General features: G+C 40.6%; 2 protein-coding genes across 4 annotated transcripts; one reads left to right on the top strand and one right to left on the bottom strand.

The window, feature by feature from the left end:
- The first annotated feature begins 1,378 nt into the window (after positions 1–1,378).
- LOC116679874 (protein canopy homolog 2) lies at positions 1,379–4,360 on the top strand. The gene is made up of 7 exons (XM_032509376.1): positions 1,379–1,640; positions 1,833–1,939; positions 2,047–2,162; positions 2,683–2,880; positions 3,079–3,175; positions 3,308–4,141; positions 4,172–4,360. Exons 1-6 carry the CDS (start codon positions 1,576–1,578, stop codon positions 3,349–3,351), a joined length of 627 nt encoding a protein of 208 aa, XP_032365267.1. The 5' UTR covers positions 1,379–1,575; the 3' UTR covers positions 3,352–4,141; positions 4,172–4,360.
- Positions 4,361–5,633: 1,273 nt separating this feature from the next.
- On the bottom strand, positions 5,634–11,121 carry LOC116679871 (uncharacterized). 3 transcript variants are annotated; one of them, XM_032509367.1, is made up of 4 exons: positions 11,070–11,119; positions 10,788–10,860; positions 7,208–10,497; positions 5,634–7,165 (listed from the first exon to the last, which is right to left on the bottom strand). In XM_032509367.1, the coding sequence occupies exons 1-4, from the start codon at positions 11,101–11,103 to the stop codon at positions 6,075–6,077; spliced, it is 4,488 nt and encodes a 1,495-aa protein (XP_032365258.1). In that variant the 5' UTR covers positions 11,104–11,119; the 3' UTR covers positions 5,634–6,074. The 3 variants fall into 3 exon arrangements, with proteins under 3 accessions (XP_032365258.1, XP_032365256.1, XP_032365257.1); XM_032509365.1 differs by having other exon boundaries at positions 5,634–10,497; positions 11,070–11,121; XM_032509366.1 differs by having other exon boundaries at positions 5,634–10,497; positions 10,757–10,862; positions 11,071–11,116.
- Between the last annotated feature and the right edge of the window lie 1,345 nt (positions 11,122–12,466).

Genomic DNA, 12,466 nt, shown 5'->3' with positions numbered 1-12,466 from the left:
GATAATCTACCATCTCTGTTATATGTGTGAATATTGTTTTGTCTTGTTGAATAAAAAAAAAGGAAAAATACTTCAAAAATCTTTGTTTCCAAATCTATCTATTATTTCCTCTTTTAGGAAGAAAAAATAAGACAAGAATGCATTACTGGGGTGTACATTGGATCGTATTCATAAAGATCTTATAGAAAAACGCAGAATGCAGAATGCATTACACTCAGCGGCTCCTTATTGTGTATCCCCATTAACAGAATCATCATGTTGCTATTTCTTTTTTACTAGAAATTAGTTTAGATAAAGCTCATTTTCCCAAATGTTACTAAGTTCACCTAGATAGGTTGTTATTGGTGGCCTTTTAACATCCAGCCTACTGAATATTAAAATATAGGTTCTGAAGACCAAACACCATGTTGCTCTTTTAAGACAGTATCTTTACTTTTCCTACTATGACTGCTGGGGAATTCACCTACAGTACATCAGTGTCTGATTTCACAGCAGCAATGTTTTTGCTGAGGAGCAGTACGTCGCACATTTTAGCCCCTGTATCACAAAATAAGCATGATATAGCCTGCAGGAGTTTTATAGGGCTCCCAGTGAATAATGTTACTTCATGAGTAGCTTTTGTCTGACTTTCAAAATTGGCTTGCACCTATTTGAGCAAATTGTTTGCTCCTTTTTGTTAAATCACTTTATAGCTAGTTTTTTTCCCAAGGTTTCACACAAATGTGCTATCCTTGTTTGTAGTAGCCTAATGTTAGTAATAGTTGTTGTTTATAGAGGCTGCTTTCTTCTAAGGTAACGTTAGAAGTTAAGGAGGGAGCCAAAACAACACATGCAGAAATAGTCACATACACAGACAGACACGAGACAAGGGACCATGCACCTGTGCAAGTTAAACCAGGCTGGAGATTGAGCGAGGCCCAGCCAAGTGTCCAGAGTCTCCTGGCGCTCCATGAATGCGCCGTAGAGAGCTCCATATACACAACATCCAAGAAGGAAAGGGTCCATGCACGGATAGATAGGTCATGAGGTGGTTTCCAATGGGTTGCAATCATCCTCTTTGCAGCTGTAAGTCCAGCAAATACCACTGTGGAGTTTCTGTTTCTATGGTTACTAAGTAGGCCTAGGCCTGAACCTAAAACAACAGATCCCAAGATTCTCTTGTTGTTCTTGAAATCTACATTATTTAAATGTTTAATTTAGAATTAACCGAGGTTTAAAATACAAAGTCTGGCTTAGGGACAGAGGGAAAACAGCAAAAACCATGCATAAAAGGCCTCATATATTATAAAAAGAACGATTGCGCTATGATACTTTGAAAACGATTTTTTTTTTTTTACAAGTTCGCGTTAGGGTGAAGAAAGTGTGTTTTTTTTAAAATTATTATTTCATACAGGGACAAGATAAATAGGCTACCGTAGTTAAAGAATCACCCAAAAGCCGACTCGATTTGCCTCAATAACGTTAAACGGAAGGAACGAAGCCGTTGGCATCTTCCCGGCCACGCGAGGGCGCCGTCTGGAGCGCGGCTCCATCCTGTCCAGCAGCTCCGTTGCCTACGTCACCACATTCCACCGAATGCGATGGCACGAAACAGCGTGTAAAAGCGTAAAGGTGGTCTCAGAAAACACTGCCAGAAATTTGTAAGTTGAATGAAAATGTATCAAGATGTGTGTGTTTTGTGTCTGAATTGTTCCCTGGTTCATGCTTGTCGGACATCGTTGTAGCTAGCAGTGGCTGAGAGGTTACCAGGGGCTACCTTCTTAAAGAGTCACTGGAATGTTTCTTTTGCCGGTTGATGTGTCAGCTTTTGTTGTGCTGAAATCTGGGTTTAGATGCAAGATGAGGGAAGCGGCCGTTCTGCTCACACCATGTGTGGTTCTGTGTCTCCTTCTGAGCTTCAGCCAGGCAGCCAGACAAGGACAGGACATCAGATGTGGAGGTATGTAACTTAGGGTACTGTATGTCTGCATGTTAAGTCGCTCGCTCACGCTTTGTTCAGGACAGACAGGTCCTAATGCGTGGTTGCTCTCCTTCTGCTCACCGCAGCTTGCAGGGCTCTGGTAGATGAGATGGAGTGGGCCATCTCCCAAATAGATCCAAGGAAAATGATCCAGACGGGATCCTTCAGGATCAACCCCGACGGCAGCCAGTCCATCAGAGAGGTGAGGCTGCAGCACAGCCACGTAGTAATGTGTCAAACCCCCTTTATAGGCTGCACCACTTTACTACTGTAGTGCTGCACATGTTCGTTTGATTTAAGCAGTTTGGCTTATCAACTGTTTCTCACTGGGATGAGATGCTACTAACCTAACTAAATAGACTTAGACAACGATTGGACAACTATTTTGATACATTATCAATCGCTTAAGTGATCCTCTCTGGTTCTAGTTTCTCAAATGTATTTGTCTTATATGATGATGAACTGAATATGTTTGGATTTGGGACTATTGGTCGGACATCACAAGACACCTGATGGCATCCCCCTGTACTCTAGGATATTGTCATAAGTGCAAGGTGAGAGTAGAGAAACAAAAAAGCAGTCAAAAACTCATATTGTTACCTGACTTTAATGAGCAACGAAACTGGACTGCAAAATAAAGTGTTGTTACTTAATTTATTATTACTGCATTTGTAGAAAAACCTCACATCTTTTTAGTTTTTCATGACTTTTGATGCCAACAGGTTCCTCTGGCTCGCTCAGAGGGAAACCTCCTCGAGCTGATGGAGAATGTGTGTGAGAGGATGGGGGACTATGGTGAGCGCACAGATTCTTCGACAAACAGGAAGTCTTATGTTAGGATAAAATCTCGGAGCGGTGAGGCCATGGACCTCTCAGAGGCCACGCTGGATTCAAGAGTTACAGGCAGTTTAAAATTTGCCGTGAGTACAAAATTCCATAAAATGCATCATAATATGTTTTAATGGTCTTTCATTTCGGCTTTCTGTTATGCTTTTATTGTCGATGATGATGTGGATGATAATATTTAAGAATATTTTTCTTGCAACCCACACCCCAAAATCTTGTGACTCATGCTGTGAATCGTGCAGCTCGTAACAGTTTAAAAACTTTTTCTCCAGTGTGAAACAATTGTTGAGCAGCATGAAGATGAAGTCATTGAATTCTTCGCTCAGGAGACAGATAATGTCAAAGACAAACTCTGTAGCAAGAGGACAGGTATGTTTTTGACTCAACATGTCTGATTTTTATATATTTTTTATCCTTAGTTGTACACATTTCTGTTATGTGGTTTCACTGCAGCGCCAGCGGCTGTATTTTATGTGTTTTCCTGTCCTGTGTGCTCTGCAGACCTATGTGACCATGCTCTGAAAGTGCCGCACGACGAACTTTGATATCACCCTGCCATGGCTGCCATCTCTCCTCAGCTGATATGGAGACGTTGGGTGATGTTTTCAGTTGTGTCTTAGCACCGGTTTACGCCATGGCAGTGGTGGAAGATGTGTACACATTTCTATGCGAGATAGTAGAAAATCAACCTTAAAATAAAAGTGTTATTTCTTTGTTCTGTGACAATTTTAAGGACCAGTTTGCCATTTTTTTTTAGCTGTATTTCTTTGGACCATCTTGTCACCTCTTTATAAACTGTAAGTTATTATACTTTTCAATAATCTGTGTTTCATATGGAGGCTCTTGCTTTCAGATGCTCTTCATCAGATAAAACTGAAACTGTGAAACTGCAAAAATTAAGTTATACTTCCCAGTACGTATTGGATTTTTTACAGGATTAATTATGTATATAGTTTAAGTATTGTAATTTAATTACACAGAGATCAGATTGAAATTTGGTCAAGTGGTCTCTCAGTCAATATTAATTTACATTGATAAAGTCCTTACTGAAGCCAGGAAAAAGTGCATTAATGTTTTTTATTCACCCATGCTCATCAATGAACGTGTAATTTGATGCCAAATTATATTTTTAGCTTTAGCTGTAGTTTTTAATGCTTACCAGTTTTTATGGAACTGTCCAAGATCACAGCATTACAGGAATAACTTGTTTTGGTTGAATATTCCATTAGAAAAAAAGCTGAAAAGTTCTAGACACATTATGTAAGGTGATAAAGTAAGATGATCTGAGTGGCTAGCTAGCCAAATGACAAAATCCGCCTTTATTGCTGAAGAAATGTTTCCCATGTAATGTCACACTCTTCAAAGACTGATCACCATTAGCCCTTTAAGAATTGTAACTGTTGACATGAAATGTATAACAGTTAAGAAAACATAAAATGTACTGTTTTAGGTAAGTGGGTTGATGTTGGAGATGTCCTCATGAACTGATCAAACATGTTTCACCAAAGAAACTGGCAATGGAAATTAAGATGAAAGTTGCAGCAAACTCAAAAAAGAAAATTTGGGAAGGAAGTAAAATTCTAACTTTTGAAAATCTTCAAACACTGCTTTGTGTGTAATTAGGACTAAGGACACCCAAGGATGAAATGTATGAGTTTATTTTAACAGTAATTATTTCAGAAAAGGTCTACTTTCCGTCTATGCTGCCTTTCTAATCCAGAGCAGAACAATATATTTTTACCAAACAAATAAAGTATAAAATAGTTTATAGCTTCAGGAGCAGGACATCCCTTCTTTCCATTAACCACTACAGAAATCAGCTGTAATTGCCTTGAATTACGATATTTAAAGTGTTTTGTTATTACTTTGAAGTATCAAGACTAAAGTTCTGTTTTCTTCAGCCAGTAAAACTGAACTCCAGTGTAAGCCCACCAGAGTGTGCTCCAGTCCACACATTGATTGTTGAATTAAAGCCTCACACTCCGTTAGAAAGTCTTCATGCTGTACTGTCAATCTAGATTAAAAGTATTTTTGGTATAAGTGTATTTTCTTTTAAATTAACTTTCTGTCTCATTTGAACGTTCTGATATTTTCTTTTTTATATATATATACACATAAGTTCTTTGCATCTGTTTTGTCTTTAATCAATGGAAATATATTTGACATGAATTTCTAAACTATCAAAAATTGATTAATTCACTAAAATATTTCTTTTACTCCATAGATTAATTTCAATGGCTACCTCTTGTTGCCTGTACTGATAGCATCCAAATTATTATAAATAAGTTCCGGTAATAGTCTGATAATAATGATTTAAGAACAGCCTTAATGTTTCCACATACTGTAGGCAGTTTGTTGGATGTTTATATAACTTTTTCAATGTATTGTTGGACAAATTTCTTTGAGAATTATTTTTATCACTGCTGTAATGCGTAAATACTGACATTATATTTCACTGAAATTGTATTTTTATATGATTTCACACAACAAATCAATAAATAAATTGATTAAGATGAGAAGACACATATAGCCAATACTTTATTACGTAATAGTTGTATTTAAAATAATGGACTGCTGACAAACAAGAAAAAACTGAAATGTAGGACTTTTCTCAACAATTATGTCATCACTAGAGAACTTCTTTTTTAGACTCCTTCTGGTTGACAAGGTACATTTACTAGCTGTTCTGGAGCTTTCAGCTGGATCATGCAATCTTCTTCAGCAGGTGAAGTTCGTCCATTTTTCTTAAGGACTTATTGTTGTTTTATCCACTTGTAATAAAGAACAATGGCTTGATTTTAGCCAGAAATATCATCAAACCATGAACCAATCCAAATATTCAATATTTTATTACATCAACTTTCATAATTTCACAGCCACATACAGTATCAACCCTAAACACTCTAGAAAAAGCAGATACCCACATTTCAAGAAAAAGTATGCAAGATCTACTTTACAAGAATAAATCTGTCAAACGGATGGTTTGGCAATATTAGATGTCAAATTGCTACATTTCTATAACAACAGTAAATGAATCATCACTTACCCATCAAAAATAACAGCTCTAGGATTAGACTAAAACTAAAAGATACATTAAAAATCTGCTACAAAATGTTACTGAGGAAATTACTTTCATTCCTTATTAGGCACAATTCAAATGTAGATAGGCCTACAGAGTTGTTAGAAGTTTAACTCAACATCATACTAGCGTTCCTTGTTTATCCAATTATTTTAAAGACATACTTTCAATCATCCTTTCATCGGAGACCTATGAGGGCACGGAAACTACCACCTCCTCATCTTCTTGCTCTGTTTCTGTCATTTCCACTGCCTGCATTGTCATATTCGCCATCTCAACCAGGCACTCCTCCCTCTGACTAGACTTATTTGTTACACTCTCGTTGGCATCATTATCTCCCTCTTCCTTAGCTGCAGTCTCATCTTTTACTTTAGCAGAGAAGCATCGCTCCCCCTCAGCCTTGCTCTCCATCCCGGAATCAGGTGGCGATTCCTCAACCTCGTCCTTATCTGCTACAATAACGGTGTCCCCAGAGCCTTGGCTGCAGGTGCTGCTGCATGACAGTGTGTCTTCTTCAGCATGTAAAGGCTCTTCATGGCACCGATCCGCCTGGATTTGTCCCACTTCTACATCCTCAACACTTCTTTTTGTTGAAACTTCCTGTTGCCCTGCTCCGTCAAAGTCTATCCTCTTAGAATGTATGCCGACTATCACATCCAAGTCCTCCACTACACTCTCTGGATCCCACGGCTCACTCACGTCCTCCTCCTCATTCTCAGAGTCAGGCGCTGTATGTTTCCTAATGCGATTAACTGCATCCCACAGGTTCTTGGGATACTGGGGCTCTTCTTTAAGGGTTAAGTCAGGGTCAACACTTCCACTTCCCTCTTGTAGAAAAGGAGTTGAAGAGCTGGAAGGCAGCTCTGTGGGGGAATCGGTGCTAAAGGAATACAAGAACTGAAGGGGTTCTTCACAATAGTCCAGATGAAGAGGTGGGACAGTTTTTGGGATGCCAGCAGCTGGAGCAGCATCAGGATTTAGAGGTGGGGGACAGACTGAGTCCATTACCAAAGGAGTAACGAGCTCTGCATCTGACTCGTTTGATGTGTGTTGCCGAGAAGAAAGCTTGGAGGGTGAGAGCACATCTGGTGATTGAGACACCCCGCAGTCTGAATCTGAAGTTGAGGGAGGAGAAGAGTTAGAGGTTTCAGTCTGTGGTTCAATATCCTGCAAAATGTGGATCTCTATTTGAGTTTGAGATTCTGTAGCATTTTCTGCGGATAGTGTCTCTTCCATAAAACCTGTAGGCTCCTCATCAGCTTCTTTTTGTGATTGCTCCTCTGTCTTATGACTCTCTTTTAAAAAAGCAACCTCTTCTTGGCCATCAACAAATTGTTGCTGCAAAATGTTGACCTCTTTTTGAATTTGACTGTCAGTCATGTATTGTTGGGATATAGTCTGTTCCAAAAGACCTGTAAGATCATCATCAACTTCTTTTGGTAGCTGTTCTTCAGTCATATGACTCTCTTTAACACTAGTAACATCCTCTGCTAGGACACATCCATGTTGTTGCTGCAGAATATCAACCTCTATGGCATTTTCTTTGGATATTTTAAGAATCGGTTCCATAGTATGGCCTGTAGGATCCTTATCGGCTTCTTCTGTTTGTTGCCCACTGGTGACACTGCTCTCATTCACACCAGTATCATCATCCTCTGATTGGCCACTTTCAAATTGTTGCTGTAATAACAGCTCATCGGTCATATCTTTGGCAAGGTCCTCAAAGGGGTCACTGATCTCGTTGTTTATTAGCTGTGATGCTTCATCCTCTTTTACCTGGTCCTCAACACTGACTACATCTTCTGCAGTTTGATCTATTAAATCAAGAGGAGACGGGCTTGGGGAATGGTCTGTATGGGGAATGGAGCTTAGGGAAAAGTCATTAGATCCAGGAGGAAGAGGTGATGGGGTGTAAGGAAGAGATGCGGTTTCAGGGTGAAGAGCAAGGTTTTTTGCGGAATTGAGGGCATTCAACTCAGGATCAGGACCTTCCTCTATGTTTGGTTCTAAAATATGCATTAAAGGGACAAGATCAGAGGATGAGAGCATGAGAGAAAGAGTAAGGTTTGGTGCTTCACAGTCTGGGGAGGGTGAAAGCAAAGAAGGATACGAGAGGTTCCTGGGTGGACTGAGACACTTAGAGGAGGTATCATTTTCAATAGGCTGATTTTCTTCCTGCTCAGTACTACCCTCTTCACTAGCGGGTTTAAGCAGATGATCCTCAGTCATTTCAATTTCAGGTGAAGGTTTGATGTCAGTTTTGATTTGGGAGTCATTCTCTTCAGAAAGATTAGACACCTGAACCTGTAGTCCTGCAAAATCCTCAGCACCTTCATTTGCCACCTGATCTTTGGCACCATCATTCTCTTGCAAACATACAGCCTCCTCAGTTTGGCCAACCTCGAACTGGTTCTGTGACTGTTCCTCTTCTTTTGTGTCCTCTGGGATTTGTTCAGCTGCATCATTAACGTTGTTATCTTTAAATGGAGATGGTTGAACCTCCTGGTCCTCCACACACGAGTCAAGAATCAACTTTGCATCTTCACGTTGTTGCTTAGTAGTGCAGTCATCTAGAGGGATTCCTAGGATCCTTTCAGCGCGCTCCTCCAATGTTTCCCTTTCAGAAACCGAAGATGAGGACATGCAAAAGGAAGATATTTTACTTTCTTTTTCAGGTGCCTTTTTCTCCATGAGACCTGAGTGTAGTTGGGTTTCAGGCCTTTCATTAACTTGGAAGAGGTTGCTTTCTGAGTTTTGGTCAGATTGGAGACATTCAGGAGAGACGGTTGATTGAATATCAAGGGGACTGTGTTCAGTGTGTAAATAGTGAACATGCTCTTTCTTGGGTGATGGAATCAACTCCATTTTAACAACAACACAGGTTGTGTCAATAACCAGTAGAACCTTACTGTTTTCAGATTCTTTGTCTGTCTCGATGTCCAGTCTCCTTACTTCAACATCAATTGAATTAACTTTACTCGAGTCTTCTTGCTTGTGCACACCATCTGATTCTCTTTCCTCATTGTTTGCTTTCAAACATTTGGATGAACTCTTAGTTTCAGCCCTGCCTGTGATACTAGGCTCCCTCCACAAAGGGTATTTGAGTGACACAGGTTGCACTGACTCACTAACTTGTCTCCCATGTGTAGAATAAGCATAATTTGTCTTTAATTTGTCCGGGACAACACCATCTGTCTCTGGTTTGTTCAATATTTTATCCTCAAGCATCTCACTTTCTACACAAGTTGGTGTCTCCTGTTTGGCTTTGACATTTCTTGCATCTGAAGTATTTAACTGCTCTGTGCGTGATGGCTCTCTGCAGTCTACCTCATCTGCAAGTTTGTGTGTATGATTACTGCCACTACTGTCCCTTAGACCTTTAGAAACGCCTCCTAATTCGGTGTTTGTTTGCGAGGTACAAAGTGGCAAAGATGGGGTTTCTGTGGTGCCTGCTATTCGAGACACCAGGCAAAATATGGTCATCCCACCTGTCTTTTTGTTTAACCTGAACTTCCTTCCTTCAATGACTTTTGAGGATGGTTCTTCATTTGTCTTTTTATTCTCAACTGCTTGTAACACTTGTGGCTGTTGAAGAGGCAACATACCCTCATACTGTAGGTGTGTTTCCTGGATACTAAAAGGACTGCTTGCATATAAAGCATCTGATTCCTGTCGTCTGTGCTCTGGGAAGCTGCTTTGATTCCCTTCTGATTTTGTAAACTCCTCCTTCTCTCCTTTTCTGTGATCCTGCAGATCTACAGAGACATCATGCTTTCTGGGTGTGAACTGAGACCAGTTGGCTTGCCTCTTGCCGTCTTGCTCCCAACTGGTGTCACAATGATGCAATACAGGTGAACCTTTTTGTGAGATGCCATAGGGAGGAGGAGCAATATAGCCCGGAGGTTGGCTGAATATCTTCCGTTGGTAGCCGGTCTTTTCTTTGACGTCCAACATGTGGCTTGTGTCTGTGGCAGGAGTTTGTGATGAATAATAGGTTGGTGCTTGCTGTCTGCCCCCTTTGTCCCACAGTCCTGATTCTCTGATGTTTGCAGATTGTCTGACTTGTTGCAGTGCTACCACTCTAGGATCTGTCCCAATCCTGCTGTCCCTCTCTGGAGTCCTGCTGCTCTCCAACAGCCCCTTAGAAGCTCCCCTCAACTCTGCCTCTATACGTTTCTTCCTTGGAAGTGAATGGCTGTATCGAGCTGCCCAAGCCTCCAGCTCTCGATAGCTGCTGTCGCTCCTCTTAGCAGAAACGTCCCTGTTGTAGCGAACAGGACCACAGGGCTCCCACCTCCTCTGCCATCCCTCCCTCAGAAATCCTCTCTCATATTCCCTCACTGTTCGCTGAGCTGCTATCCACTCTGTGTCTCTGCCTTCATGCGGCTGATAGTCTCCAAGGTCCTGGTGCTGCTGTACGTGACGGTCTAGAATAAAAGGGAATTGAGAAGAAGTAGGGACAGTTGGCTCTTGGTCCATCCAGTTAGTGTACTCCTGTGGTGCCCCTCCTGTTCTTGATCCTGGTACAGTCCAGTGACTGGACTCCCTGCCCTGATCCTGCTGCTCACCGTAGTACAGTGGATAATGGGGTACCTGATGTCTGTCATGGTAGCTGTGGGTGAAATGGTGGAAATTGTGCAATAATTTCAGCAATAATAACGTGTTGCTAAAAATCTTGCAGTTTCTCATGATTTTAACAGCAGTGTGGAACAGCAGTCTATAGAACCTAGGACTACTGTGCAGTAACTGTTTAAGTTTGTAAAGTAGAGAACAAATTAAGTTTAAGTTGGTCAAACAAGCATAAAAAACTCTATCATCCAATGATCATACACTGATTGAAAAAGTAATCAATCAATCATCACTGAACTCACTTATGTGTACAATTTCGCCGAGGAACAGTACCAAATTTGGAGTATAGAGGGGACTGCCCCTGATTCTCGGGCCAGAACTCCATCTGTTGCTCTGATGTACAGATCTGAAATGTGGAAAAAAAGGAACATATAGTGAACTCAGTATGTTCTTGGAGTGAATTGAATCGAAAGATTTAAAAACAGACATGTTGTATGTTGAACATAGCATGATAATACTAAATAAAAAAACTAAAATAAAAGTATGAACGTCTTACCTTCAATTTAGATATTGTTACATAAATGGAGAGATAAGGCACACACATACAACACATACCTTTTGATCGCTGATTATTGTCCTTGCTGCTCATGAGGGGATATGAGATCTAATGAAGTCCAAACAGGACAACTTGTTTTGAAAGGACAGTGGTTTTCAGTCCCCCTCCCACTCCACACACACACACACACACACACACACACACACACACACACACACACACACACACACACACACACACACACACACACACACACACACACTCCCTTGTTACTGTAGCCCATCCTCCTCTCATCCAATGAACCTGCCCAGTTATAAATACCACTGAGGAATTTTTTAATCAGATTTTTAGAAATGTACATCTTTAGCTGCATTATTCTTCATTAAAGGCATGCAAAACTAATGTGAAGTAGTCAGATTTGGTTTTACAACATCTATAAAACTAACATAGATTTAGTTCAGAAAGAGACAGTCAACTATAACATTTCCTAATTGTCTCAAATGGCACTATGGTCAACATCACCACTTCTTCATTGCACAATTTCCATAACATTTTTACAAAGTATCATGAATGACAACAAAGGATTTTGCATCACACGCGTGTGGGAGGTGCTCGGCGCGATGGCAGAGCAGACTCTGCATGGAGATAGGGATCTGTTGTTTTGTTGGCTGAATTGTAGCGGAGGGAGAGACAGGCAGCGGACGTGTTGTGTCCCTTTCTTTGAAACTCTCCAGCGTAACAAACAGGCTTTCCTTCTCTGAACAGAAAGTCTGTGCATCAGCAGAGAGCAGGAGAGAGGGGATGAAATACGTACAGACAGCAGGCTGCAGGGAGGGCAATCTGTTGATGTTGACAGAATAGTTAGCGATGAGGTAACTTTGTTTTGGGTTTTATTTATTTCAATACAATTAAATTCAAAACAAATATTACATCCCCCATCAAACACACACACACACATATATATTTGTTAGTATCACTGTTTTTACAAATGTTAATTGGTGGATTGATTGATAATGAAGAGGATTAATGGGACTCCCACTTGTTAAATTTAAAGCCCCTGAAAAGTATTTTAATTTAATAATAGCTTGGTTTTTCTTAGTGCCTTTCAAGAAACCCAAGGACGCTTTGCATGAAGGCAAAACAAGTAACAAACTGAATGAATGCATGGATTTAGTGGTGGCAAAGTTTGCCGGGAATAACAGGATTCAGGCAGGATCCGTATGCTGTAGTGAACAGGGAGCTTTTAAGTAGTTTTTTTTTTTTAAATATCTCGGCTGATGTGGCATTGTGGATTTTTGCCTGTGGAAAGTGTCAGAGGTTAGGGACTGCCAGGCTCTGTCCCCGATCCCAAAGATGTCATCACATTTTAATCCAAATGTGCCTGCACCCTGATTGGTGCTTGCATGATGTCACCTTTTTTTAAAGAAAATGTGGTAGGCCTATTCAGGACCAAGTC

This window comes from Etheostoma spectabile, unplaced genomic scaffold (assembly GCF_008692095.1).
Source record: "Etheostoma spectabile isolate EspeVRDwgs_2016 unplaced genomic scaffold, UIUC_Espe_1.0 scaffold00018250, whole genome shotgun sequence".
Classification (NCBI taxonomy): Eukaryota; Metazoa; Chordata; class Actinopteri; order Perciformes; family Percidae; genus Etheostoma; species Etheostoma spectabile.
This window is presented reverse-complemented; position numbering and strand designations above follow the sequence as displayed.